Source organism: Streptopelia decaocto, assembly GCF_964273445.1.
Source record: "Streptopelia decaocto genome assembly, chromosome: 3".
NCBI lineage: Eukaryota > Metazoa > Chordata > Aves > Columbiformes > Columbidae > Streptopelia > Streptopelia decaocto.
Window position 1 is genome coordinate 40,400,924 of NC_138656.1, and position 26,034 is coordinate 40,426,957.

General features: G+C 36.5%; 1 protein-coding gene across 1 annotated transcript in view; it reads right to left on the minus strand.

Annotated features, from left to right (window-relative positions):
* FMN2 (formin 2) overlaps positions 1–26,034 on the minus strand; it is a gene marked incomplete at both ends in the record, with an annotated part of 134,359 nt that overhangs the window by 61,655 nt on the left and 46,670 nt on the right. The window contains 5 exon segments of the mRNA XM_082048938.1: positions 3,680–3,767; positions 15,967–16,111; positions 17,133–18,682; positions 21,896–21,917; positions 21,919–21,926. Of these exon segments, the coding sequence (XP_081905064.1) occupies positions 3,680–3,767; positions 15,967–16,111; positions 17,133–18,682; positions 21,896–21,917; positions 21,919–21,926 (1,813 nt within the window).

Consider the following 26,034-nt stretch of genomic DNA (forward strand, 5'->3'; position numbering starts at 1 on the left):
ACTGTATCCTTTTAAGCAAAGGGGGATTTAAGCGGCACTGACACCCATTTATCTGCAACATAGTTGCAGTTTCAAACAGTTGTTACATTTCATGTGATGCCAGACAACTTTATTAACAGGAGATAATCTTATTTGAGAGATAGGGTCCCTAAATCCAGACACAGACTTAACATGCAATCAGATGTTAATGTGTAGGGTGTTCATCACAGATTACTATATGCAGTTAACTGGAATCAGACCCATAAGCACAGGTTGCACCTCTGAAATGTCAAGAAAAAAAAATTAAAAGACTAATGTTAAAACCATTGCGTTTTTCTCTAGGAAGAAAATCTGAGCTATAAAGGAAAAATACCTAAGAAGTGCTTGTTTGGCATTTCTCAAAATTGGCTGCATCATGCAACCAAATACAGATATATTTCCAGTGGGAACATAATACTGGATAAAGGATATTTGCGGTATAGCAAAAATAAAAAAAAGCAAACAAAAAGCCTGGATAAAGTGTTTAGCATAGTTGATAGATTGTTATAAAAAAAAATAAGCATTGGTAAAACCTTGTGTGAAACTGGAGAAACCATGAGAAGAGGACTCACTTTTTTGTACTCATAACATGAAGAAATCACACTGTGACTAAAGAGACCAACATTTCTTACAGTTCTAGCCTAGATTGTGTAAAATAGCTGGGAGTTCTGTTAGCAATTAGAATCTAGCAAAAAAAAAAAAAAAAAAAAAAACAAAACACAACACAACATCACCACCACCAAAATCAACCTTCCCTACTTTAAAGCACTACTAGAAAGACATTCTAGAGTTCAGTACAAACGTGGCCTGATTACTACAACTAATCCTTCCACACTGTAAAAATATTTCAAAAGCAGTCAAGGATTGGGAGTTTGTCTTACTCAACCTGTTTCAAAGTCAGGAGCAGCCAAATGCAATTCTACAATCAGATGCTTTAAAAGGATATCATCATCATGAAGGAAAGTTGTTTAGCATATATTACAATATTCTGAGATCTTCCATTAAATGCCATCCAACCATGTATGCATGAAAAGTAGTTAAGTGTTTAAGATCAGTTACCAAAATATCATAAATTATTCAAATTTTCAAGTTTCCAGAACAATCTTTCATCAACAATTGTTTCTTGCAAATAGTATTATACCATTGGTTTTTATCTTATAAAGCAAATGCAAATACATCAAAAACACCCAGAACCAATCAACCAAAAATTTACAAAACATTAAATATAACATGTTTAAAGCTATTTTAAGCTCTCCAGATAGACACAATACTAAAGCTTGAAATCCTCAATCTATTAGGTGAATTAATACCCGGCACAATTGTTTTCCCTTCTGTTCCTGTAACACTCTGAAATTTGCCTAAAACGCTAGAAAAATAAAACACAGTAGCATGCAAACCAGGAACTTAACTGAATACCACCCTGCACAGAAAGTTTCTCTTTCTTTCTCGGTGCTTTTCTATGGACAGTAAAAAAAATAAAATAAACTTACAATTCTTCTTCAATTTGCATCCCACAGATATGCTTTATATGTAATATAGGGAATATTTACAAGAAAGCATATAGAGAAAGTTGCCTAGTACCACAAATTGTCAGAGTGAGGGGAAAAAAAATGTTTCATTTGATTGCCTTTTGAATTTATGAAAAAACATTGCATGTGTTATACTGAGATACGGTTAAATGTACATGCCACTGTACATTAAACACTGCAAAAACTTCCATAACCTCACTAAAACTGTGGGCCAGGGGACAAAGAACATCAGTGACATTTTTTGCTGTGGTTATTGTCATACATCTTTAATCTTAACGTATAAAGATGCAAATATGTCAACTGCCTATTTTGCTAATGCAGACACATTCTATATTTTCATTTTTGATAGTACCTTCTTGTTAGTATATTCAGATTGCAACAGATAAACCAGTAAGCTATAAAACTCAAATATATGTAACCCCCTTACTTTTTAATAAGCAAATAAAAATAGTGCAGACATAAAGGTGAAGCTAAATACTTAGGCTTGTGATTTTAAAATTTCTCCACAGGCTCTATAGCTAGATCAATGAGAGAACTCTGCATGGAATGACTGATGCCATAAATACTTCTTGGTGAGATGTGTCCTCTATTTTCCTCATATTTGCCTTGCCCCCATGCAGATTTATTTCCTGCCCCTCATCACTTTTCTTTCATGCCTATTTTACGTTCTTAACAAACAAACAAATAAATAAATAAATACAAAATAAATCACACCAGGATCTTCCAACTCTTTCCGCAAAGTCCCCCAACAGACAAAAGTTCTCTCATGTTTGTTCAATCACTTCTGCACAGCAAGGGAATAAGAGCACTTCTAAATTCCCCTTTGCAAAGACTTTTGGTTTTAGAAAACAGCTATTGAAAGAGGAATATACAAAATCTGCACACAGCTCTTAGATGATCATGTGTGCTTAATTTTGTAATAGGATAAAGGTTAAGCATAATATTGTTTGACCCCTTCAACTGCTGACATTCATGCCATGTTATTGTTAGTGTTGCATGTTAAGCAAGCAAATTTTCAATGAACTTGTGTTGGCTTTACCACAGACACAGATGTTAGGCGGACTCCTTTGTTCATAAGGTTCTCATTATTAACTGAAACCAAGTTGAATATTTGACTGAAGGAAAGGACCATATCATTGTTTTCAGATTTTTCCCTATGACTTAACTGAACTACATCTTCCAGCTTTGGAAATACCAAGTACTTCTTGGCGCCAGTACTGGCGCCTTGCTCTATGACTACCATCTTAAGCGCTTCAGCTAGTAACCATCAAAACAGTTTAATAAAAACTTAAAACTGTGATTAAGAATTACTCACTAGCTGACAGAGTACTTTGAAATTTGTTCTATTTATGAATAATTTCACAAAATAAGCAAATCATAGCAAACTGAATGCGTGGCTGTAAATACGTAGCCTAGAAAGTTCACAAGATGTTTTTATGATTTATGAAGTCTGTGTTATACTTGAAACCACATTTATTTAATAGATAGGTTGGCACTTCACAGGATAATTCAGTCTGCTTCAAATCTACGGAAAGCCTTTGGGAAACATAAGGGATGCTTCGAACATAAATGCAATTCCACTTTTCACCTTTTTGCACTACTGTCTCTTAGAATAAATGTGAAAATTATTACACTCCCCAAAAGATCTCCCTTTATAAAAAAATGCTGTTGAAGATGAAAGAACTCCACAGTTTGTGCTAATCCAAATGCAGAAACTAATTTATTTAGCAAATCAATTAAATGTTTTATATATATATATATATATTTTTTTTTTTTTTTTCTGGATATGTCCTGGGGCTATCTGAACTAAAATAAACAACACATCAGACTTTCTTCCTCAGAAATGCTAAAATCAAACTGTCTGTATTTTGTACCACTTAGATAACTGATGCCAGAAACTATAGAAGGCAATTGTGAAAAACAAACAAACAACACTTGTTTTTTTCCATATGGACAAGGTAATGTTACTAAGAAAAGGGAAATAAATGATAGAACAATGTATTTTCAGAAAAAAATAGTGTTAAAATTGTCTTATTAATTTGTTTTAAATATCAGAGTATAGAAATAATTCGCATTTCCACATTATTAGTTATGTGATCTGAGCTAGAACCAACAATACTTATTTCACTTACCATGCTGAATGTCCCTCATGTCTAAATGAAGGCTAGACATTAGTATTCCAACAGCTTGAGATCTTTTGTTACTTAACAACTTGACAACCTGCCAAAAGAAACCCAACTATTAATATTAAATCTGTGGGAAAATGTAGAAGATATTTCACATTACTAACAACAATTTCAAGAAATAGTATCTTGTAGTCTATATACACATCTAAAAATTGATTAATTTTATTATTAAATTTGCTTCTGCTGCATAAGTCCATCACAAGTGTAAGTAACTATGTCACCTAGTTGGACCTTAATCCTAAGAGTCACTGTAAAAGTTCCCCTAGACTTCCTCCTTCATTAGGATGCAGTCTTTCAACTTTGCACTGATGTTACAAAGTGTATGAAACAGGCTGTCATATAAAAAAAATTCCAACTGTGTCTATCTTGGAATTGCTTTAGTTTCCAAAAACCACACAATGATTTCCATCTTTGATGTAAGCTTGAACTGTGAGAATTGTATTTTATTTGAATGTTTGACGTAGTAGGCACCAATATGAATTTTATTTAAAAAGCAAAATAACCACGTACATATTGGGATTTTCTTTGATCACTTTTAGGGAATATAAAAGATTTCAAAGCTTTTTTGTTTTTAAAATAAAAAAATAAAAATCAGGCCATCAAAATATCTTGCTTTAGGGGGTTAAAACTAGCCACTAAAATACACTTTCATACGTATTTGCTTTGTAAGCATAACAGCAACAAGTAATTCACAGGCTGTCTTCCACAAGGCTCTGGGCTGTTTGAATTCAACTTACTGTAAATTTTATATTATTGGTATGAGAAGCAAGTAATGCCAGGAAAGGACCCTTATTTGTATAACAACGTGATTCTAGATAATGTACTTTTCAATGCAGGGCTAAAACCATCATGTAGGTGAAAGACGTTAATATTTAAGCTACTCAGGTTGCTGAGTTTTATATGTACTAAACACACTTGAAGAAAACCTTTGTGAATCATTTGAAGGAAAGAAGAAAAGCCAGATAATAAGAACTGTAATTCAAGCTCTTTTTACATTGCAGTCAGGAAGCATATACATATTTTTTCAAGTTTCACAGTTCCTGTCCTAGCACCAAGGTGTTGTATCATCTATGCTCCCACTGGCAAAATTATATAGAAATTAATTTGTTAAAATGAGATTAGAAAACATAGCATTAATTTAGCCAGAGTAAAGGATGTCATGATCTAATTCACATCTTAAAAATCCCATAAAAGCACCCACAAGATGTTTGCCCTGTGGCCAGCTTTGATTCACTTAAGTTTTCAGACAGAGGTTTGTATGCTGATGTTTGAGCAGTAGCTGAAGAAGTAGAAGCCTGAAGCAGAACTCTGGCACTGGGACTGCTTAGGAGAGGAAACGAGAAACTCATGGTGCTTGCAGTACAGGTTTTCTGAGGATATGGTTGGCTGGCTAATTGTTTTATTAATTCATTTTTTTCCCCCTTAAACCTTCATAACCATTGATTATGAAGGTATTTCACCCTCCTTTCCTCATAGATTCCTAACTAGCTACAGTGAAGTGAAAAACAAAGCATTCTGCTCACGAACTAAAAATTTTAACATTAGAAATCAGCCTACATTCAGGGCATAGCTACCAATGTCATCTGTCAGAAATTAGCAAGTAGTTCCTATGAATTGTCTAATTCATCTAATATACTATTAGGAATTTAAAATTAAAGTCAAATGGACTGAAATAGGATATGATAGTCAGATTTTATGAATTCAAAGAGAAAACAAATAAAAACAAATAAAACTCAAAACTGCACTCTCCTTCTAATAGGCTATATTCACTCTAATTTTTTAAAAAATGAAACATAAATCTAAATTCAGCCTGCAACTGAAATAGAGCTGGGACAAATAATAATTGCCTTGTTCTATAAAAAAAGTTATTATCTATTTACTTCTTTGCAGCTATAAAAGATTTATGGAATAAAATATATCTTGGGTAGCAAGGAATGGATCAAGTCTTTCTAACTACATTGCAATGTACATCTTTAATAACAACCGAACAAGTAACTTGCATTTTATCAGGGAAAAAAAAAAAAAAAAAAGGTGGGTACAAAATTTCAAAACCAACAGAAACTCTTTAACTGGTGCTGCTACCAAACCATATTTTTAGAAAAGGCAAAGCAACACATAGAAACAGAGTGGTATTGCTACATCACAAAAGTTCAAAAATTTCTCCTTAATGCTGTCCACTCCAACAACACTGACAAGACTGAATTAGATATGGAAGATGTTGGGGAAACTATTGATTCCAGTCCCCACCATTATTACTTTTGCTCAAGTCTGAACCATCCTACACTAATAAAATAACTTAAGCTCACTGCTGTCATCAGCATATAGAGGGAGTCCTTTGCTGCCATTACTTTGAACAGGAAATCTATCCCAAAGCTGATAAAAAAAGTGAATGAAAAATGAATGCAAATCCATCCCAAAAGCCCTAGAAGGAAAGAATAATAGTTACACAAAGTGGAAGGAGGTCATCTGAAGCAAGTGTGTACATTTCTTGTCACTCATTCTGCAAAAATGAAGTAGAAATGGAACTGATGCAGGCTACTATGTTGGCCAGGAATAAGACAAAACAGAAGAAGAAAACAGAGTAACATAGCTTTGTTCAGCTTCCCCAACACAACGTTACAATGGCACGCAGGTGTGAACACACCTAGGACCAAGGAAGGGTCCACAACTTGGCCTTTCCAAAGGAAGCAGAACTACACTGTTCTCTCATGGAGGCCCAAAGAGGAAGGATGAGCTGTGGTTCGTTCTTGGGGCTCTTTTGTTTCTAACAGTGCCAGCACCCATATAGTACTATATCTGCTTCAAATTGTGAAATCACTGTTTCTACTACTCATCAGCAATCTAAAGCTCAGAGGGATACTGAAATCAGGTCTACAAATGATGGAATGCAACCAACAATAGAGAAAAAAGAACCAAATAAATCAACTATGATGTTATGATGCAGGCTAGAACATGATTTCTTAGGGGACATGATTCCCATCAATGCTGTGGGACCAGATTTAGTAGTCTAGTAAATCCCTTCAGGTTCTGTGCTTTATAAGGACTATGGCCTAAAAGTTTGGAGAAAAAAGAAGCTGCTTTTTCTGAAAGTGAGTTGATGGACAGGAGAATATTTATTTTCCAAGTGCCACATTTTGCCAGTGATCAGAGGGGGAGAGAAAAAAAAAAGCACATTGTCTCCTTGAAGAATAGGTTGCCTTTGCTGCCAAAATCCTGAACCACAACAACATCAAAAGAGCACTGAAGAGCATGACTGTCAGGTGAATGAGTGCAGAACAACAACAGATAAAGTGTTTCTATGTAGCAGCTACCAGTTTTGTCTGGCTTTATTTAAACTGTAGGTTTTATGTCAATTTCTATGGTAACCTCTATTATGCATTTCGTTCCCAGTTCAGTTAGTGGCATGAATACTATAGTTTCCTCCAATAGAATGGCTGTAACAATACAACACTAATTCAGAAAATATGAAGATTAACATAAATGCCTAAAGCAATTCCCACATTTAAAAATAAAACAATAAAATAAATCAGCTGCATAGTCTGGGCCTACAGGCTACAGACGAGTGACGCCATTTAAAGGCGGAACAACAAAAGTTTGATAAATCCAATCTCTACAAGATCTAAAGCCTCAGACACAATACACAGCCCCTTTTTAGTTTGGATTCTGGAACTCTGCTTTAAACAATTTAAAAAATAAAAATAAATAAAAAGGCAGCTAGAGATATTATCTGCAGCTTGAAGTCTAAGCCAAACTTTCTAATTGTTGAGTGGTCCTCATTGTTAAGCAGTAAACAAACTACATGCCAAATTTGTTCCTGATTGTTTAACACAAGTAAAAACAGTCAAAGAGATATTTAGTGAAAGGTAACGGAAGACACGTTTGATGAGAACCCCGAAGCCAAAATAAGAAGATTCCCTTTCCCCATAGTAATACTTAGCTAATGCATGGAATTTTGCAATGGTTCTGTCTCTCTTGTTCTGATCTTGACCACCAGCATTAAGCAAAATTAGCCCAAGGCTCTCACTGATTAAGAAAAACTACTGCACGTTACAAACCATGACATGCAGGAAAACACTGTATAAAGGCCTATAGCTTGTAACTGATGCAGAGAGGATGCAGAAACCTCCAAGCTTCAAACAAGATGTCAAGAGTCAGGATGAACACAGTAATGCAGCCATTTTCTCACTAGGCATTGTGACAACACATCTTTTCTGTGGATTCAATTGTATTCCAAATGTAAAATTGGCAATCGCAGAACTGGACCTATCCTATCTTTCACATGTATATCCTTGTCTCTTTCCAGATATAACAGAATAATACTATAGTCTTACGAGTCTTATGGTTTTTGTTTTAGTGTTTTGGTTTTTTTTTTTCTTTTTTTGTTTTTTGTTTTGTTTTGTTTTTTTCTTAAGGTAAATCCAGAAATTACTTCTGGCTAGTAACTGCTAGACTAGAAACGGTGACTAATTCAAGTAGTGGGGTCATTTTGGTGCAATGGGAGATGACATTTTTTACTTAATACTTACAAAATAAAACAAAACCCCCAAACCAAACAGCCAGTTCTGGCTGTCTAGCAGCATATCCATGATGATGACACAGTGATTTAACTGAACTCAGTTTTGACCACAGAAAAACAATCATAAAGTGTAATTTTGAGCAGCTCTCTGTCTCCTACCCTAATCAAACCTGGAATCCCCTCTGCAAGCTAACCAGTTACTTTTCCTACTGAAGATTCTTGTAATATTTAAGGAAATACCCCAAGTTTTAAAACTGTCTCTGTCCGATAGTTCTAGATGAACTTGTTGATATATTATGGAAATTACTACAGCCAAGCAGCTGTGTCTGCCAGTTTGTAGCTGTAAGTTTATGCTTGAGGATAAAGATTAAATATAATATTTACTTTTCATTCATTTTATCTATTAGCCTACTGTGCTTTCATACAAAAAGCTTTTAACAATATGGATGAGAAACAGTTCATGCCCTTTTATGCTGTTTTATCACTAAAGTGGTCTTGTTTGTACTTAATATCATAAAACTATTACTGTAGAAGCAATCTTTTGCTAGGAGATTGCTACCCCAGCTCATATTCAGCACTTACAACACTAGATGAAAAAATACTTAGATTGCTTAGATTCAGATATACAGTAGTAAGTTAGGTAAGCATTGTGTTCCTTAACAGGAGGCTGAACAATGCGAAAATGTCTCTTAATAAAAAATAAAAATAACATTCTAATCTTAAGGAGTGAAGCAGGGGATGGAGACAAATAGTAAAGTTTAAATGCTTTAGTTTAAAAATAAGTCAGAAGGATTTTAGTTTTCCATACCTAATGCTCCTCTTTAAGAGTTTACCTCATTGTTAGATACCACTATTATAGTTATTCTTTCATCGGCTAAAGAAATAGGGTACTATAAGTTTAGTTTCTGCATTTTTAGATCTTATATTTGTCACTGTCAAAATGTCTCTGTGGGTTAGTAATGCAAATGCACATTCAGATGCTACATTATAAAGTATTAAAAAAAAATGCTAACATTTCCCTAGAAACTTGTTATAAACAGAATTTTCATGCATGGTCTGCAATGCACTCAGCAGGTGATCAGCTCAACCAATATGAATAATCTTGTCAATGCATATTCAAATTAGGCATGCAATTACACAGATTTTTTTTTCCCCAAATATATTTGAGAGCAACAGTCTTTTTATAAAAAGTCAGGAAGACAAACATGGAAGGAGGGAACAGTTTAGGAAAGGGTAAAACTTGCAAAAAAAAAAAAAGCCCCAAACAAAACACACCACCAACAACAAAAACACACCAAATTAAAAAAAAAAAAAAAAAAACTCACAAAAAAAAGGTGAGAAACAAACTATTATATCTAGTAGGAGATAACAACAACAAACAAACCTCATGCTGTAAAAGCTTCAGTGTTCCCACTTTTAAACAGGGACACATGGTTACAATCAAAAGAATGACATTATTCACTGTACCTACTCCAAACAAATCCAACAATTTTTTTTTCTTGCTGTTTGTACTTAAGCCAGCACTAAGTAAGAAAATATAGCCATAAATAAAAGTCTGCAAAATCACTACTTCTTTACAAATAAAAAATGGCTTATGCTCAAAACCTTGATTTTAATATGGACAGTAAAATTCTGTTTAACTTGTCAGTTAGAATCTGATAGTAATTCACACTTAACTGTGATTTTTTTTTTTTAATAAATTATCATAACTGCTGGACTAAACTCTAATTTCTACATGAAACACATTCAATCCATATGCATATCTATTTCTGAAGTGATGTGAGTTTTCATTATCAGATTTTGTGATAAAAGTACTGTACTAAAAAGTGTAACTTCTTGCCTCCTTGGCAAAAAAATCCATGTGGATCGAGAAATGGGAGAAGAAATGCATATTGTTATCTCCATATTTTCTTCCTTTCTGCTTCTCTTGATATCATCCAGCACTACAATATCCACTGCACTGAGAGATGGAGAAGAAAATATTTGGGAGGTGCAGAACTACTGGCTACGGAAATGTGAGATGCCAGCCTCCCTGGAAAGATGGCTGTGACTAAGATGCCTCTACTTGACAGTGACAGGTACAGCAAGAACTGTACACAGCCCTGGGTGGCAGCTACCTTTCTGCTGGCATTCCAGATCTGGGATATGCTTTTTGACTATGCAGTTTTCAGTCTCACAGAACAGCTGCAGTTCACTCACTCCAACCTGAAGCTTGTTTTTCTCTTTACCTGAACAAAATTTCAGTGAGACCTTCCCCTGCAGAGGTCTCTCTAGAGCACAGAGAAACACAATGAGAGCACTGTCTGATATTCATCTCCACTGGTTAGGAAACCAATATAACCTTTCTTGCCCATACAGAATCCATAAGCTGCAGCATCTAAACCAGGCTGTTACATCATCAGAGCCTTTCAGTACCAGCAAGGATACACAAACAAAACAGAGAAATCCACAGAACTCTTAGGTCACGAGATGAGTTTGCAAGATTTTCAGATACCAAGCTTATGTGTTTATTTTTAAACTCGCGAATATACGATTCGAAGGGAAGAAAGTGAGAAGAAAACGAGAATGAGAAATGCATGTGGTTAATACCTGGGAAGCCTGAACAGGTAGAAATACTTGAAATATAGATGCAGTTAGGTAAAACTGTGTTTGCCAGAAAGAGAATTTTGTAGATACAGTTATAATACAAATAGTACAAATAATAACAAAATACAGAATAAGCCACAGAAAGAAGAGAATGAGCAGTAAAAACAGAGAACACATTAATACAGCATCTCAAATAAGTGAGATATTATTTAATTTCCTAATTAACTTCATGACAGAAGTAATTATTTGCTTGTGTAAATAAAAACAAGGCATCAGTCAAATCCTGTGAAATTCCTGTTTGTGGGGGCAGCAGAACCCCAACTGTATCTCCAGAGAGTAAATAAAATCATAGCAAATGGTTGTGCCATTGACACAGGTAACAGATCAACAAGTGTGGACACAGGAAGCTCCCTAAGACAGTGTCTCCACTGTTTGCAGAGGGTCTAAACCCTCCTCTTCAGATTTTTTTTTCCCCTTATGTCATTCATTGTTAATGAATAAACATGAATGAACTTTTATCTGTTAACTCAATATGGCATTTACCTTATTTACCAATTTATACTTATTTTATGTGGCATTTTATTTCTAGGCATATTCTATTACCATAGTTTCTTTATGTTCATCTTAAAAATTCAAAAATGCTGAAATCATTAACTAAACAGTTTTATTGATCCATCTTGTTTGCATTTAAGGCTTTTGAAACAGAATGAAACTTCAGTAACCTATTATTTATTTTCTGGGATGGAAGGGGGAGATTAAATTCTTAATGTCAATAGATTAATAGTGGACTTTCCAGATGAGAATATCTTTAATATTTTTATTTTGTTTATATGATAGATTATAAGCATATGTTCTGCTCTTGAAAAGTTAATTGCAGTTACATGTATATTATTTTCCAAAAATAGTTAGAGAATTATCAGTAAGGCTTTTAAAGTTAGAAGTGCAATCCATAGAAGTCAGCTCAGCCCTTTCTGTATACTTGTTATGCTGATGGTGATATAAAGGTTTTCTGATTATGTACCATTTTACCACTAAACCCACACTGGCAAATGTTCATCACATAAGCAAATTTTTAATATTGCATTTATCTTCATTCTTCAGTATGTGGCCTTAATCATGAGACCATCCTTTTTTTCTTCCTGCTTCAATAACTATGTGTTGTTCTAAGTGCTGCAATGACTGATGAAAGCATTTTTTACTCAGGTAACAGTTTCATTTCCTAAGTAATCATTATGAACTGTGCTCATTCCACACAGTCCACACAAGCTATGGAAACGGTCCTATGAAAGACACTATCCAGCCATGTAATCAAAACTAGTATTGTAACTGGCTGAGCAGGATACTCCAAGAGTGAGTTTTCACCCTTTGCTTGGATCAAACACCAGAGGTTTGATGAGATCCACTATTTGCTGAAAGGAACATATGGGTCGAGAATACCCCATGCTCACAATAAGTATCTGAGAGAAATTACTTAAGATAGAATAAGAGGTGACACATAATCAGACCTGTTATGCTCTACATTTCCACCTGTCAGATCTCAGTTCTTCACTCCCTCCCCAGTTACACATCTTCCTTTGCCTCTCTCCTCTTGGCCCTGGTTTTCCAACTTGCCAGTACAAGGCTAGGAAAAAGTCTTCAGAATTACACCTGAAGTCTCACTTGAGCAACAGGAACTGAGATACAGCCTGTAGAGTGGCAAAATTTAAGAAACTCTCTGCACAACTAACAAGATGTGTATCTGATAAAGTTTTTCCATATTTCAAACCTATGAAACTATGTGGACATGAGCAAAACCAGACTTTGATTTTTTTTTTTTCTTAAAGTTGGCAAAATGAAGGAGACACCCAATGTGGGGGGAAAAAAAACCTAACTCAACAAAACTGGCAGTCTAAAGAGCTAAATTTAAGAAAAGTTAGTCATAAGGGCTTATAATGAAAGACAGACCACTTTAATAGGTAGCAATGGCAGCCCCACCTATAATATAGCCCATAAAGGATATTCTTTGAAGATTTAGTAGGCATTTTCACTGAGTGAGCCTGCACACATTTATAGCAGCTGAGAATTTGACATATACATATTAACAGAGCAAAATAAATCATAGGTGTTGCCATAGCACCAAATGAGAGATAGTGAGAATAAAATCAGCTGCATTCACAAATAAATGCTAATACTTCATTTTTTTCCTACCTCTTTAAAGTTCTGGAACAGATTTTAATGCAGCCTTCATTCAGTGCTAGATGTAATTTTTTTTTTCTTTTTTTTTTTTTTTCCCCTAAAGCATTACTGATCTATATTGTATTAAGTTGTTTGCAGATGACCATGCCAAGGAAAAAAAAATAGAATCGATATTTGGATAGAGTGAAATTAACTCAATTGGTAACTCAAAAAACCCCAAACTGCCCACGACCATATAGATAATTTTACCACTTAAGGGGAAATAATTGTATGATGCATATCTATATGCATACACAAGCAAACATATGCATATACTCTATGGCATATAACATAAATAGCTCTGTGCGCAGAACAGCAGCGTACTCCTAAATCATTAATCTTTCACCCACTAAAACATCCCAAAACTATCAAATCTTTCTTCAGATTAGCTAGAATTTCCCCCTGCCCCCATCATGTGGCCTCCTCTGTAAACACATTTTTATTTCAACTTACAATAAAAACTTTTTTTTAATTAAAATCAGATGTTTACATGGAGTACCAAATACTTTATGCATTTGAAAGTTATCTGGGCATTTTTTCCTGACTACTATTTCCAGTGTAGCTCGTATTTTACATCCAGTCCATCTAAGGAATACATCCACTCAGCACACCTGCACATCAATGCAGGGAGGAAAACCAATTGCCAGACTAGAGTGTTTCTGGAAAGCCACAGAGCGAGCTTTGTGGGTCCTGGTTCTGTTCTGTACAATGCTCCTCCACAGCTCAACAGGTGACAGAACACATCTGCTTTGCATAACACATCCCTGTAAAAATAACTACAGAAACACCATTTGTAAGATCTTTACAACACCCGTAACTATCGTAGAAGCCATGTAAGTTGGTAAAGCACTTAAACAGCACTTGGTGCTTCCTATAAAAACATACTTGTGGAATTACAGCCATGCTTTCCCCAAATAACTGCTTCATCTGCTAAACATGGATGGACTTCATTATCCAAGTGTTTACTGTGGTATAAATGAAGAGAATTTAAAAAATGAAGGCCTGCATTCCAAACTGCTGAGAAGGCGTGTGTAGAATGTATTTGTGTTCTACTTAGTTGTCTCATGTTGATACTGTGAAAATCCCAAACTGGATTTGCACACATGAACATTTAACTTTGACATCTGCAGTAAACCATAGCTCCCATTATAGTTCTAATGAAAGCCTGCAGTTACCTGTTTGGTTGATCTTTTCCTTCCAGATACTACAGTTCAACAGATCAGACTTCTCCATTAGACAACTTCTCTCTCTTTTAGAAGGCAGTACATTTGTTTGACCGCCAGAGTAAGAGAACACAGGAATGTTTGTTCTAGATGACAGCACCTACTTAAATTGCCTTAAACTTCTGTGTGGAAATTTCTGTCACAAACAATTTGTTCTTTTCAAATAAGTTTAAAACTATCAGTCATTTTCATTTAGTTTTAGTTACATTTTGTTTATTTATTGAGAACATATCTAAATTTTTAATACTTAGTATTAAAAACCTCATCTAATGTTTATTCATACACTGTCTGTCATTAACTGCTGTTTATGTTATGGAATTAAACAAACAGTTTTCATTTCTACTCTGTTTAGAGATTGGCATCACCAAACCTCATGAAATTTGAATGGACCAACAGTTCATAGGCAAAGCATAAAGAATACTTTTTTTCTTTTTTTTTTTTTTTTTTAAACTTAAAGAGCTATCATATTAATTTAGTTAAGAATAACCATTAAAGGGGGCTTTTTCCAGAAGGGGGGGAAGAAATGCAAAGGTCTTGCACTTTGGAGATTTATTGCAGGACGGCGAGGTGGCAGCAGCACAGTTACCTTTCCTCATATCCCAGTGAGCACAGCCTGATGCAGCACACAGGTACATGAAGAACACCCACACAACTGTGGCTGAACTATTCTTCCGCCCAAACAAAGGTTTTATCCAACATCTTGGGATAACCATCCTAACTCCACTACCAATTCTGTTGCCTGCAAGAGGTTCCCGGCTTTGTAAAGAGTGCCTGTACGTTTATATTGCTAACCAAAGTGTGTCTTTGGGGACAAGACTTCCAGAACTTGGAAAAGTGGAGAGGTCATATTCAAACATAAGATCTACTGCATGGAGATTTTGAAAAGTCTTACTGTATATCCAACACGGAAAAAAAAAATGTATAGAATTAACCTGTATATTAAAAGGTTGTGGAAAAACAGCCTAGTTTTCAATTGAGTACAGGAATGTGAAGATGAGATAAAACTAGAACTTCAACTGCTGTTTAGGATTCTAAGAAGTTTAATTACAAACTAATTATCATACCATCACAACTCAGTTTTCACAGAGATACCAAGAACATTACAGCTCTCTAGTCATGTAAATATTCAGATTCAGTTCTCTTATTCCGGGGTTCTACATTTAAAATACACTTCCTACTTTTATTTTATTGTACACAATTCCAAGAAACCCATTTGATTGATTTTCTCAATGGTGCTTATCATTTATTGTATGTGTAAACTTCATATTAATTTTATATATGAACACATCTCAGAACTGTTATGATTGGTATAACACTAGGACTTAGATTCTTGAACATAATTTTTCTCTGAAGTCCTGGTAATTCATATGCATCTCATTATTTAATTTATAAAATTAATAAGAATTATTTATATGCTGCTTATTGAGCAAAAGCATCATATATGCACCCAATTATTTCAGCTTTATTTTTGTTAATTTTTAGGTGGATAAAGCAAAGGGATTTTTAAGAAAATACACACTTGAAAAGTAATTTATAAAAAACCCGAAATCTTTACTCTTTAACACGCAGAGTGTGTATATATATGTATATGGTAACAGTTTCACACAAGGCAAAATTCATCTCAGCTGCATGCAAAAATATGTCTTTATGTAAAAACCAGCCTAGAAAAGATCTGAAATTAAATGAGTACTCACTTGTTTAGTCTTTGTTTTTGTAATGGTGTCCGAAATGGGTTTCTTCCTCTCTTTTACAGCTGTTTTAGAAAACAGTTCTTCAAACTCATGATAATCTATGGAAGGCTCTTCAATTTTTTCCCACACAAGTGAAGCACTAGAATCTCTAAAGTTAAGCAAAAGACCTATGTAGGGCAACGTCAGACTAAATAAGGTCATAAATGGAGGAACGATGAAAATAAAATATCAGCAACTTAAAAGTTGTTGCCTAACTTCTACTAGCAGCATTTTAACATGACATAGTGTTGATTCTCCCCTATACTTTGATTGCTTCTTTGTTCACACACAATAATGGTGATTCACCCACTTTACTTACATAGGAATAAAAACAGGCTGCATATAGGCTATAAAACATACAGACATAGACACAAAGAAGTAGAAATAGACAGTTGTCTGCAGACCACCTGTGTGACAGTGGCAAGAACTTGAAAAGAAAGAAGAAATTAATCATTAAATAGCAGCAGAAGGGTTTTAAAATCAGTACTCAGGGACTTAAAGATTAATACACTTCTTTTTGTGATTAAGAGTGATATTTTACAAACAAACAAAAAGCACAGACAACTGGAAACAAGTGTATCAAAGCCATACCAAAGCAGGGGCTACCAGAATAGTTTTATGCTGCCATGTAAATAAATTCCAGTTTGAATCTGCCTTCTGAGTACATAAAGTGATGAAAAAAAATAAAAATAAAAAAAGATTGCTAGGTGACTGGAGAAAAGAAAAGAGGTGAATAAAATGCATTCAGCATACATTCATCTAAAGGGAAGACACTATCAAAACTTGCAAGATGCTCCAGATAGAGACAAATGCTGTCTTGAAAGTTGAGGGGAAGCACAAATACAACATTTTAAAAACCATCTCACAGAACACTTAGTGGCACACAGTCACCCCTGATCTCTCATCAACAGGTGGTATGTAACCCCAAAGGACAGCTGAAAACACTACCCTCAAAGAGCTTTCATGTGCAAATAATGTTACTCAGAGTTTGTGCACATTAAGTTTAAAAAAAAAAAAAAAAAAAAAAAAGAGCCACCAAGCAGTAAATAAGGATTTTGCTTATAACAAATGACACTACCAGGACAGCCATAAAGTGCACATACCACTCTCTTCACAACTCTATAACTCACCTTTTACCATGGAGCTGAATTCTTGTCCAATAAAGAGGCTTCATTGGCCGAGAAGGCTCTATCACATGTTTCCTGCTCCCTTTCTCCTGATTCATCCCCATTGCAAATAAACCAGATGGTAATGGAGGAGGAAGAAACCCACAGCCCAGTGGGACTGCTGAGTAGGAGCTACCCTGGGCTGGCACTGGAAGGGGTGGTGTTCCTCCAGGCAAAGGTGGAGGGGCTGGAGGTGGCATCCCCAGCCCAGGCAAAGGAGGGGGTGGTGGAGGGACACCAGCACCAGGCAAAGGTGGTGGAGGAGGTGGAGGAGGGACGCCTGCACCAGGCAGAGGTGGGGGAGGAGGTGGAGGGGGGACACCTGCACCGGGCAAAGGTGGTGGAGGAGGTGGAGGAGGGACACCTGCACCGGGCAGAGGTGGGGGAGGAGGTGGAGGGGGGACACCTGCACCGGGCAGAGGTGGGGGAGGAGGTGGAGGGGGGACACCTGCACCGGGCAGAGGTGGGGGAGGAGGTGGAGGGGGGACACCTGCACCGGGCAGAGGTGGGGGAGGAGGAGGGGGTGGCATGCCCCCTCCAGGCAGAGGTGGGGGAGGTGGTGGCAGTCCTGCTCCAGGCAGAGGTGGTGCTGGGGGTGGCGGTGGCATTCCCGGGCCAGGCAGAGGAGGAGGTGGGGGAGGGACAACAACCCCAGGTAAAGGTGGTGGTGGTGGAGCGGGAGGTGGGATGCCCCAACCAAGAAAAGGAGGTGGGACTCCTGCTCCAGGCAAAGGTGGTGGTAGAGGTGGTGGTGGGACTCCAGCACATGGTAGAGGAGGTGCTGGAGGCAGCATCGACATCTCCTCACTTGGGAAAGGTGGAGGAGGAGGGGGAGGGGGTGGTGCCATGCCTGGGCCAGAGCAGTCCAGATGTGGCACTGCTGAGCCAGCAGAAGGAGGGAGTCCTGAGCTGGGCAGTGGTGGTGGTGCAGGTACTCCTGTCATGGACACGGAAGTGGCAAGGGAAGGGTCATGTGCTCCAGATGGGGGAGCAGCAAGTGCAAGGGACAAATTAACTTTGGGTTCTGGAAGAGCTGACTGCAGCATACTCTGTACTGATTGGCTTGCATCCACTGGCACCGAGATTAGCTTCGGTGACAGAATTAAAGAGATTTCAGAACAAAACGTGGGCTGTAGTTCTAGGGCTGACAATTTCTGAGTCGGTCCTACAGCTTTACCCCCTTCTAAGTGTGGTGGTGGGGGTGACTGTGGCAGTGCATTGGCTGAAGGCATCGTGTGTGTTAGATAATCCTCTGTTGGTGATGTTTGTACAGATCTTGCTTGTGATGCAGTCCTGGGTACAGTCTCTTCTCTGCTTGTTTGAAGAGTCACACTGCTAAGTTCCTTGCAGACTGTGTGTGTATGCTCATTTCCCTGCTCCCTCCCAGCAGTCTGTACCTCTGCAGCAGGGAACTGTTTCTCTAGTTCTGCAATTTTTGTCCTCAGATCCTCAATAGTTTGCTCAAGTTGTTGGATGACACTGGCACGCTCCTCGGATTTCACTTCAATATCATCCTTTGAAAGAAAACAAATAAGCAATAAGCACTAAACAGATTAATTCTTTTATATATAGCGATGAATGTTGTCAAGAATATTGGTATTCCAGATGTTCAGAAAGAAGTCAGTTATGACAAGCCTTTAAAAACAGGTATCATTTTGCCTGGCTGCGTCTTACATGGAAGAAGGTAGCTTAAGAAAATGACTTGCTTCAGTATGAAACTATCTTCATTAGTATGAGTATTATTGTGAATATATTGGCAAAACCAAAAATCAGCAGCAACCCACCCCCCTCCCCCCACACACCCTGACCAAGAAAACAACCAACCACTAAGCAAACGCACTGCAAGCGTTTGTGTACACATGGGCATACAGACATGGCGGTGAGAAGGGCACTGCCTGACTTTAATTCTGTTAACTGAAAATATGTTAAGTGTCTCTTCTAATGGATGCACCGTACATGACAAACTCAACACACTACTGACCATTGGGTTTCAACGTACACTGTAATGATACAATACAGATCAGGAATGCAGAACATAACAAATGTGTACTTTTGAAAACCAGCCAATCTCAGAACAGAGTAATTACACTTTTCTCCAGCCAGCATGCTTGGGAAGGAAAAGAAGCAAGACAAAACCAAGGGAGAACTTTCTGCCCACCCAATATGTGAAACTCCTCTGCTAAGTGACAGCCTGTGAGGGAGTAAGGTTAGAAAAGCTTTCTGTCTGGAATGGTTATTCTGTATTTGACAGCTTCACGTTTTTTGTATCTTTTTCTGAAGCATCTGAACCTGCCTGCTGTAGACTGAGTAGAGGAACCATTAGCCTTAAATGGCATGGTAATTCCTACATTTTTAAACAAACACCAGTCACAAACTGTACTAAAGTTAATGGGTATGTGCTTTTATCAGAAAGTACTAAAAGAAGTAACCTAGTGCATGAATAGCCATCTGTGCACATTCAGGAAAGCTGAACAAGAGATAGAACAGATATGACTTCATGACACAAAATCTTTTAATACAGAACACAGTAATTTCTAGTTGTATGTGTTTACTTTTTAGTACTTTTTTTTTCCTTTAAATTCAGAATATTTGTCATCACTTCAAGCATTTAGTTAAATTAAATTTGTGATGCAACAGGTTTCCTGAGCAGTTACAAGCAACACTTATGTAATGCCTTTTAGTTCCCTTTTCTAAAATCATAAGCTCCATGGATGAGACTGTAGACTTACTTCATAGAAAATTTTTCAAATATTCAGATTTTACAGTTTTTGTAAAGAAGCTTGCAAATAAACATACAATACCTGATATACTAATTGTTTTGATTTGTTTCAAGAAGACAATGTTTTTCATCTCATCCTTTAACATATGAAACATTTAAAAGTCACTTTTCTGTCTGGAAAATAAAATTCTAACTTCAAGCGGGGGACTATTGATAAAATATATATCAATTAACACTTAAATCGTTTCTGCACAGAATTGGTTTTCAAACATAAAGTTCGAATCTCATGTGTATCTTAGATTTTCCCAGCTGTCCTAAAGCAATCCCAAAAGTAAAATGGAAACTGCTATATTTAAATCTAAAATTGTTTGATTTTGAAGCACCTTTATCAAAACGTACAATCCTCTACATTGTTTGAACTTTCTGTGATGGCAGTTTGAACAGCCAGTTATGGATTACAAATAGGACTCCATACCAAACTCTGAAGAGAAATGAAAAACAGAAAAAACAATATCAAAAAAGCTTTTCAATGAATAGTGAAGGAATGAACACAGCAGAGATACTAACAGTATTATAACAAGTAAAAAAGGTCAAAAGAATAATTCCTATTACAGGCTACTCAACTTCAACTCAATTCCTTCAACTCAATTTCCTTTAGTAAATCAATACTTTCTAATAGCAACAGTTTTGTTCAAGAACTTTATTATAAAGGAGAAAGAGAATATTGTATTACCCCTTCATTTCACCTGCTCTTATCCCCCTACCAGTCACCTGCAAATAGAATAATAAGGCCTATCAATTCGTCAAAAGGCAACATTATCAAAAGAAATGTGTTCCTAGGATTATTAAGTCTGTGCACCAGTTTTCAGTTGCTTGAGAACAAATTCATTTGCCCTAGACTATAACTCTCCTAAGCTCCCACTTCATACTGTAAGAACACTCCACTGAGGGTTTTATGACAGATACAGCTTCCCAATTCTGTCAGAACTGGAAAATTCATTCCTGCCACAAACAAACTGAAGCCCACAGGATTAGAAACAATATTAAACAGTTCTGAAGATATTTGCCTTAATGATGGCTGATCTCAGAACAGTTCACTGTTTTAAAAACTCATCTACTCAGGAGATTGGATACAACAACAAAGAAAGAGCTAATCCTTGAATCCTGAAATTCTGTTTCAACTACAAGAAAAACCTAGAATTAACTGGTTTACAAGGTAATTTTTTAAAGTTTAATAAAAATGGGCAAACAAGTGAGATGATTAAGCAATTCAGACAAGAAACAAAAAAATGTAGTCATGAATTAAAGTGACTTTTCATCACTTTGCCTGAAGAAACATTTCTTCTGCTGTCCTTGAGAGATGGCATTTCAAACAATCAGGTGATCTGCTACTGTGTTGTTACTTCAGATTTACCAATATAGCCCAGTTTTTACAGAAACAGCATATTGTGAACAAACAAGACCTTGTTGTGAATGTAGAAATATTTATCTGAAGGAAATTACATACTTAAGATTTATTTGGTTTAAAAACCAAATGAATGAAAACCAAAACAAAGCCCCAGTATTTAAATGCTTCAGTAATTATTTCAGATAGAGATATTTTTGATTTTTACTTTTAAGATGCTCTCAGACTAGTTTGATTAGTTTTGTGTTTCCTCTAGCAAGAATTTTAAAGTCTTCCTCTAGATCAGAAAGGGCTGTATTAAGCAAACAATATACCATGGCAAGTTTCCACTACCCTCAAGAAGGAAGGAAATTTGAAATATATCTAAGTCCAATTAGAAATGAAAATTAGACAGTTTTCTTAGAAGAATAAGTAAGGAAGACTTAATTTTTCACACATGTAAAAGACGATCTAAAGCTGTTGACAAGAACCTGAAGACCCAGGTAAAAAAAATACACATAATGAAAAGAAGGTTCATTTTTAATCTAAAGGATAATTCCACAGCAGAAACCTACAGGGTTTAAAAGAGATATGAGGGAACTCTGTCTTGCCTAGAGTTCTTACCCAGGACCCAGGTACTGTGGAAGTCTTCTTTCTGTAAAGAAAGAAAGAAAGAAAGGTGGAAGCTTAAGCCTTGCTTTATCCAGGTGACTTGAGCCTGAAAGATTTGAGCAGGCAAAAAAAGTTCCAGAAGTATCTGGCTACAGAATGGTGCCAGGGTTTCTCGAACAGGTTTTACATGTTCCACGTGCAATGAGTTCGATGATTAATCTGGGGTTGCTGGACTGACTGGGTCTGTGTTGCACTGATAGGTTTGTGTGTGTACAGTATCCAACTGATATGGGAGTACTGGCTTTACCGTATAAAGGTTGTACACTTGCATCTGCACATATGCCAAAATCCCATACATTACATCCAATTCATTCCAGTCTTGTCATGTTTTCCACATGTGCGTATCAGATGCCTAGCATAAAGCTGACCTATATAGATAGAACATGCCCAGGATCTCCAAACATGTAAAAGCTCAGATTGCAGCTACCTTCTCCACTGAGTCTGATGTCCTGGTTTCTCAGATGAGTGACTGAAACCTACCGAACCTGCTATAACTAAATTTCCAGGTAAAAACACACTCACACATCTGTGAAATTTAGCCCTTGTCTATACGTATATATATACACACACACATATATAGGCATTATATAAATACCATTATATACATATATGGTCTCATGTTCCACATATATATTATATAGTTAACTATATGTATCTTAACTTGCATTCACTTTACGAACTGCCATAATGTGTCTTTTTTTTCTGAAAATAAACATAATGGCAGTTCTTATTGGTAATTTTGAAATAACTGAAAAATAAAGACACATTACTGTTTAGTTTTAGAAGCTAACGTCTTATACTAGTACAAGCCAAGAAGCTGCATCAGCAGTTTGATAATTTTCAGCAATTTGTCAATTAGCATAATGAAATTTCCTCTCTGGGTGTAATTCATATTTAGATGATAGGATTATACTACTTTTTTTTTTTTTTTTTTACCCCAAAACATTAACCTTTTAGTTTCTGTACATCAAAATTCATGATTCAGAGTCTATACTGCTGATTACAAGCATGCTCAGAGCACAGAAGCATATAGTTAAGCAGAAATAAGATGGCAAAATAAAGACCCCTCAGATCTTCCAATAAGTCAACAGCTGGTGGTATTAGCAGCACCCAGTTACTTGGAAGGATGCTCTTTCCAACTGCTCTGTTAATAAATGCCTCTTTTTTATACGAGACAAAAACTTTTCGAGCACAGACACGCACCAAATAGCAGAAGGTAGTGCCACAGTAAAGAACTGAATTCAGAGAAGTGCAATCTCTATTAAGGCTTCTCTTTTTAAAGCTGTCTCATTTTCAAAGCTTCTTCTTGCAACTGCAGATCAACCTTAAGAAAGGAGACACAACATTTTAACAAGCATTTTTAGTGCTAGAAGGATTGTCAGATGAGAAGTACCAATGGACACTTGTTTTGGACTCAGACAAAATAGGATCCATCTAACTCATATTTCACTTGATCCTCAAAGCCTGTTGCAGCATTCTAGTTTTGTGGTAGTAGAAGTTGAGTCGAAAGCTGGCAAACTTGCCAACAGCATCAGGGAGAACTGCTGAAGGAGTAAAATTAGTATCGGATACTAGTTTCTTCCTCAGACTATGAGATTATATCATTTTTTGAGAAGCTTCTATTATACTGCAGGCGCATGTACGGGGACAAAAGAGACATGTTTAAGCTGTGGTCGATGTTTCTTCCTACAGCCACAGAGAAACATGATGCACAGCTCCCCAGGATAGCCCTGAACAAGCAAGCCCTGGTGTAGCAATCACTGCCATGCCTGAAGTGATAAACTTTATTTGATGGACATGAGTTATTCTCCCACACGGTGACACACTGCAACAGATGGATTACATGAGCCTGCACTGTGCTGGCATTGAGACTATTTAGCTCTTCCTAAGCATAACAGCTAGAACATGTCTAATCAACCCAGAAGTTTTATCATAACCTAGCATGGGAAAAAAAGCAAACACTGAAAACAAACAAATAAACAAAAACCCACCACCACAACACAAAACAATCACCACACACACACATAAAAAAAAAAAAAAAACACAAACAAAAAAACCCACACAACAAAACACCAAACCAAAACCAAACCAAAAAACCCAAACCATAACCAAACAAACAGAAAAAAAAACCCCACCAATATGCAGAAATCTTTAATTAGTGCAATTCAAACAGTTCAAGTAAAACACAGGATCAGCAGGGACCATAGACCTTTGAAGAAAGACACATGGATTACAAATGCCAACTTCTAAAGCTGGAAAGCAGAAGAAAAAAGTTTTATTCAGATTCAGTTTTGTGAAGCTTCTGTTGCTGAACAGTTTGAATTCCTTACCCCTTGGCTAAGTGCATTTCAGAGGATAAGATTCCAGTTCTTTACACTTCCCATTTTAGCAAATAATAAAAACAGAAAGCCAACATGAGATGCATCAAAGATTAAAAGTTTTCTCTCTACAAGTTGTACAACTCTTAACTGAGCTGAAATATGACCTTAAGTTATCTGCAAGTTCTGCTACAATAGGAACCTCCAAAGAATTTCTGTAAACTATAGACAAGACAAGATAAAATCTCACAGAACCACTGTGCACCCTAGGAGCTACACAGCAGTAAGTATAATTACTGTAGTCTTACATAATATTACTTTTAGCCTCCACAAATAGTATTTTTCAGCCTGATTGCCCAGAAAGATTCAGACCTGATTAACTTTAAAAGACAAAACAAAAAGCCCCCCAAAAAACAACAAAAAACCCAAACAAAACAAACCAAACCTAAAACAACAACCAAACAAACAAAACCAAACAACACACCACAATAAAAAAACCTCCTCAAGTCTTGCAGGTTCCTCTCCTAGCATAAATGAAATATCTTTAATAGAGCAGCATGAAGCAGTAAAGCAGTAAACAATCACAGAATCACAGAATGTTAGGGATGAGAAGGGACCTCAAAAGATCATCTAGTCCAATCCTCCTGCCGGAGGAGGAACACCCAGATGAGGTTACACAGGAGGGTGTCTAGGTGGGTTTTGAATGTCTCCAGACTAGGAGACTCTACAACCCCCCTGGGCAGCCTGTTCCAGTGTTCTGTCACCCTCACTGAGAAGAAGTTTCTTCTCAAATTTAAGTGGAACCTCCTGTGTTTCTGTTTGTACCCATTGCCCCTTGTCCTATCATTGGTTGTCACCAAGAAGAGCCTGGCTCCATCTTTGTGACACTCACCCTTAAAGACTTCAAAAAAGGCTTACCCTTCCACGTAACTTCAGTTAGCCCAGAAACTGATTTAATTGTTCTGTCACTTACCCAGTGTAAAACAAGTGTATAAATGAGAACCGGCATAGAAATAAAAGAGAGGGGGGAACAAAAAAGGCAGTTCAACTTAATTTTAATATAGCCTTATTTTGTCTATTTCTGCTGTCTTTTTCGGTGTTCTGCTGTTGATCTCAAAGACTCCTACAATAGAATTAGCTGCACTTGGGTCTTTTAGCAGATGCAGAGAGAACTAAAACCCAGCCACCTATGCCCATAATCCAATAAGCAGCAAGCACCTTAAAAGTCAGATTTTTTTTTTTTTTTTCAGTCAGGGAAAAATACTGTTCTGTACTTATTTTCTGCTCAATATTTAGGCTGTTTATTGAAATTTCTATCACATGATTAATCATTTCCTTTCTTTTATCACCTGCATTTGTCATAAAGTATATTATCTCTGAGTCTAAACGTGTTGAGTAGTTTTCTTATGCATCCTAGCCAAGGTAACCATCCCTCTCATTTGGTTAAAACACAAAATAAAATCTGGCATACCTTGAAGATTACTACATTGGCATACCAGAGAAAGGAGTTTTCTTTTTCACACAAGGCCATTTTTTGATTTTTGATCCAACTTCAGATTGATTGGCAACCTGGGAAGAAGTCATGCTGTAAACTGCCACATTCTATTATTGCTGTGTTCTTTATATACAGAAATTATACTAGATTTTTTGCTAGAAATAACAGTATGGATTCTATTGCCCAAAATGTGAATATTAATAATCTAAAACTGAGGGACTCAGAACACCTTTGGTTTCTTCTCCTGATGGTCCAGCACTAGAGATCAAAAAGAGGTA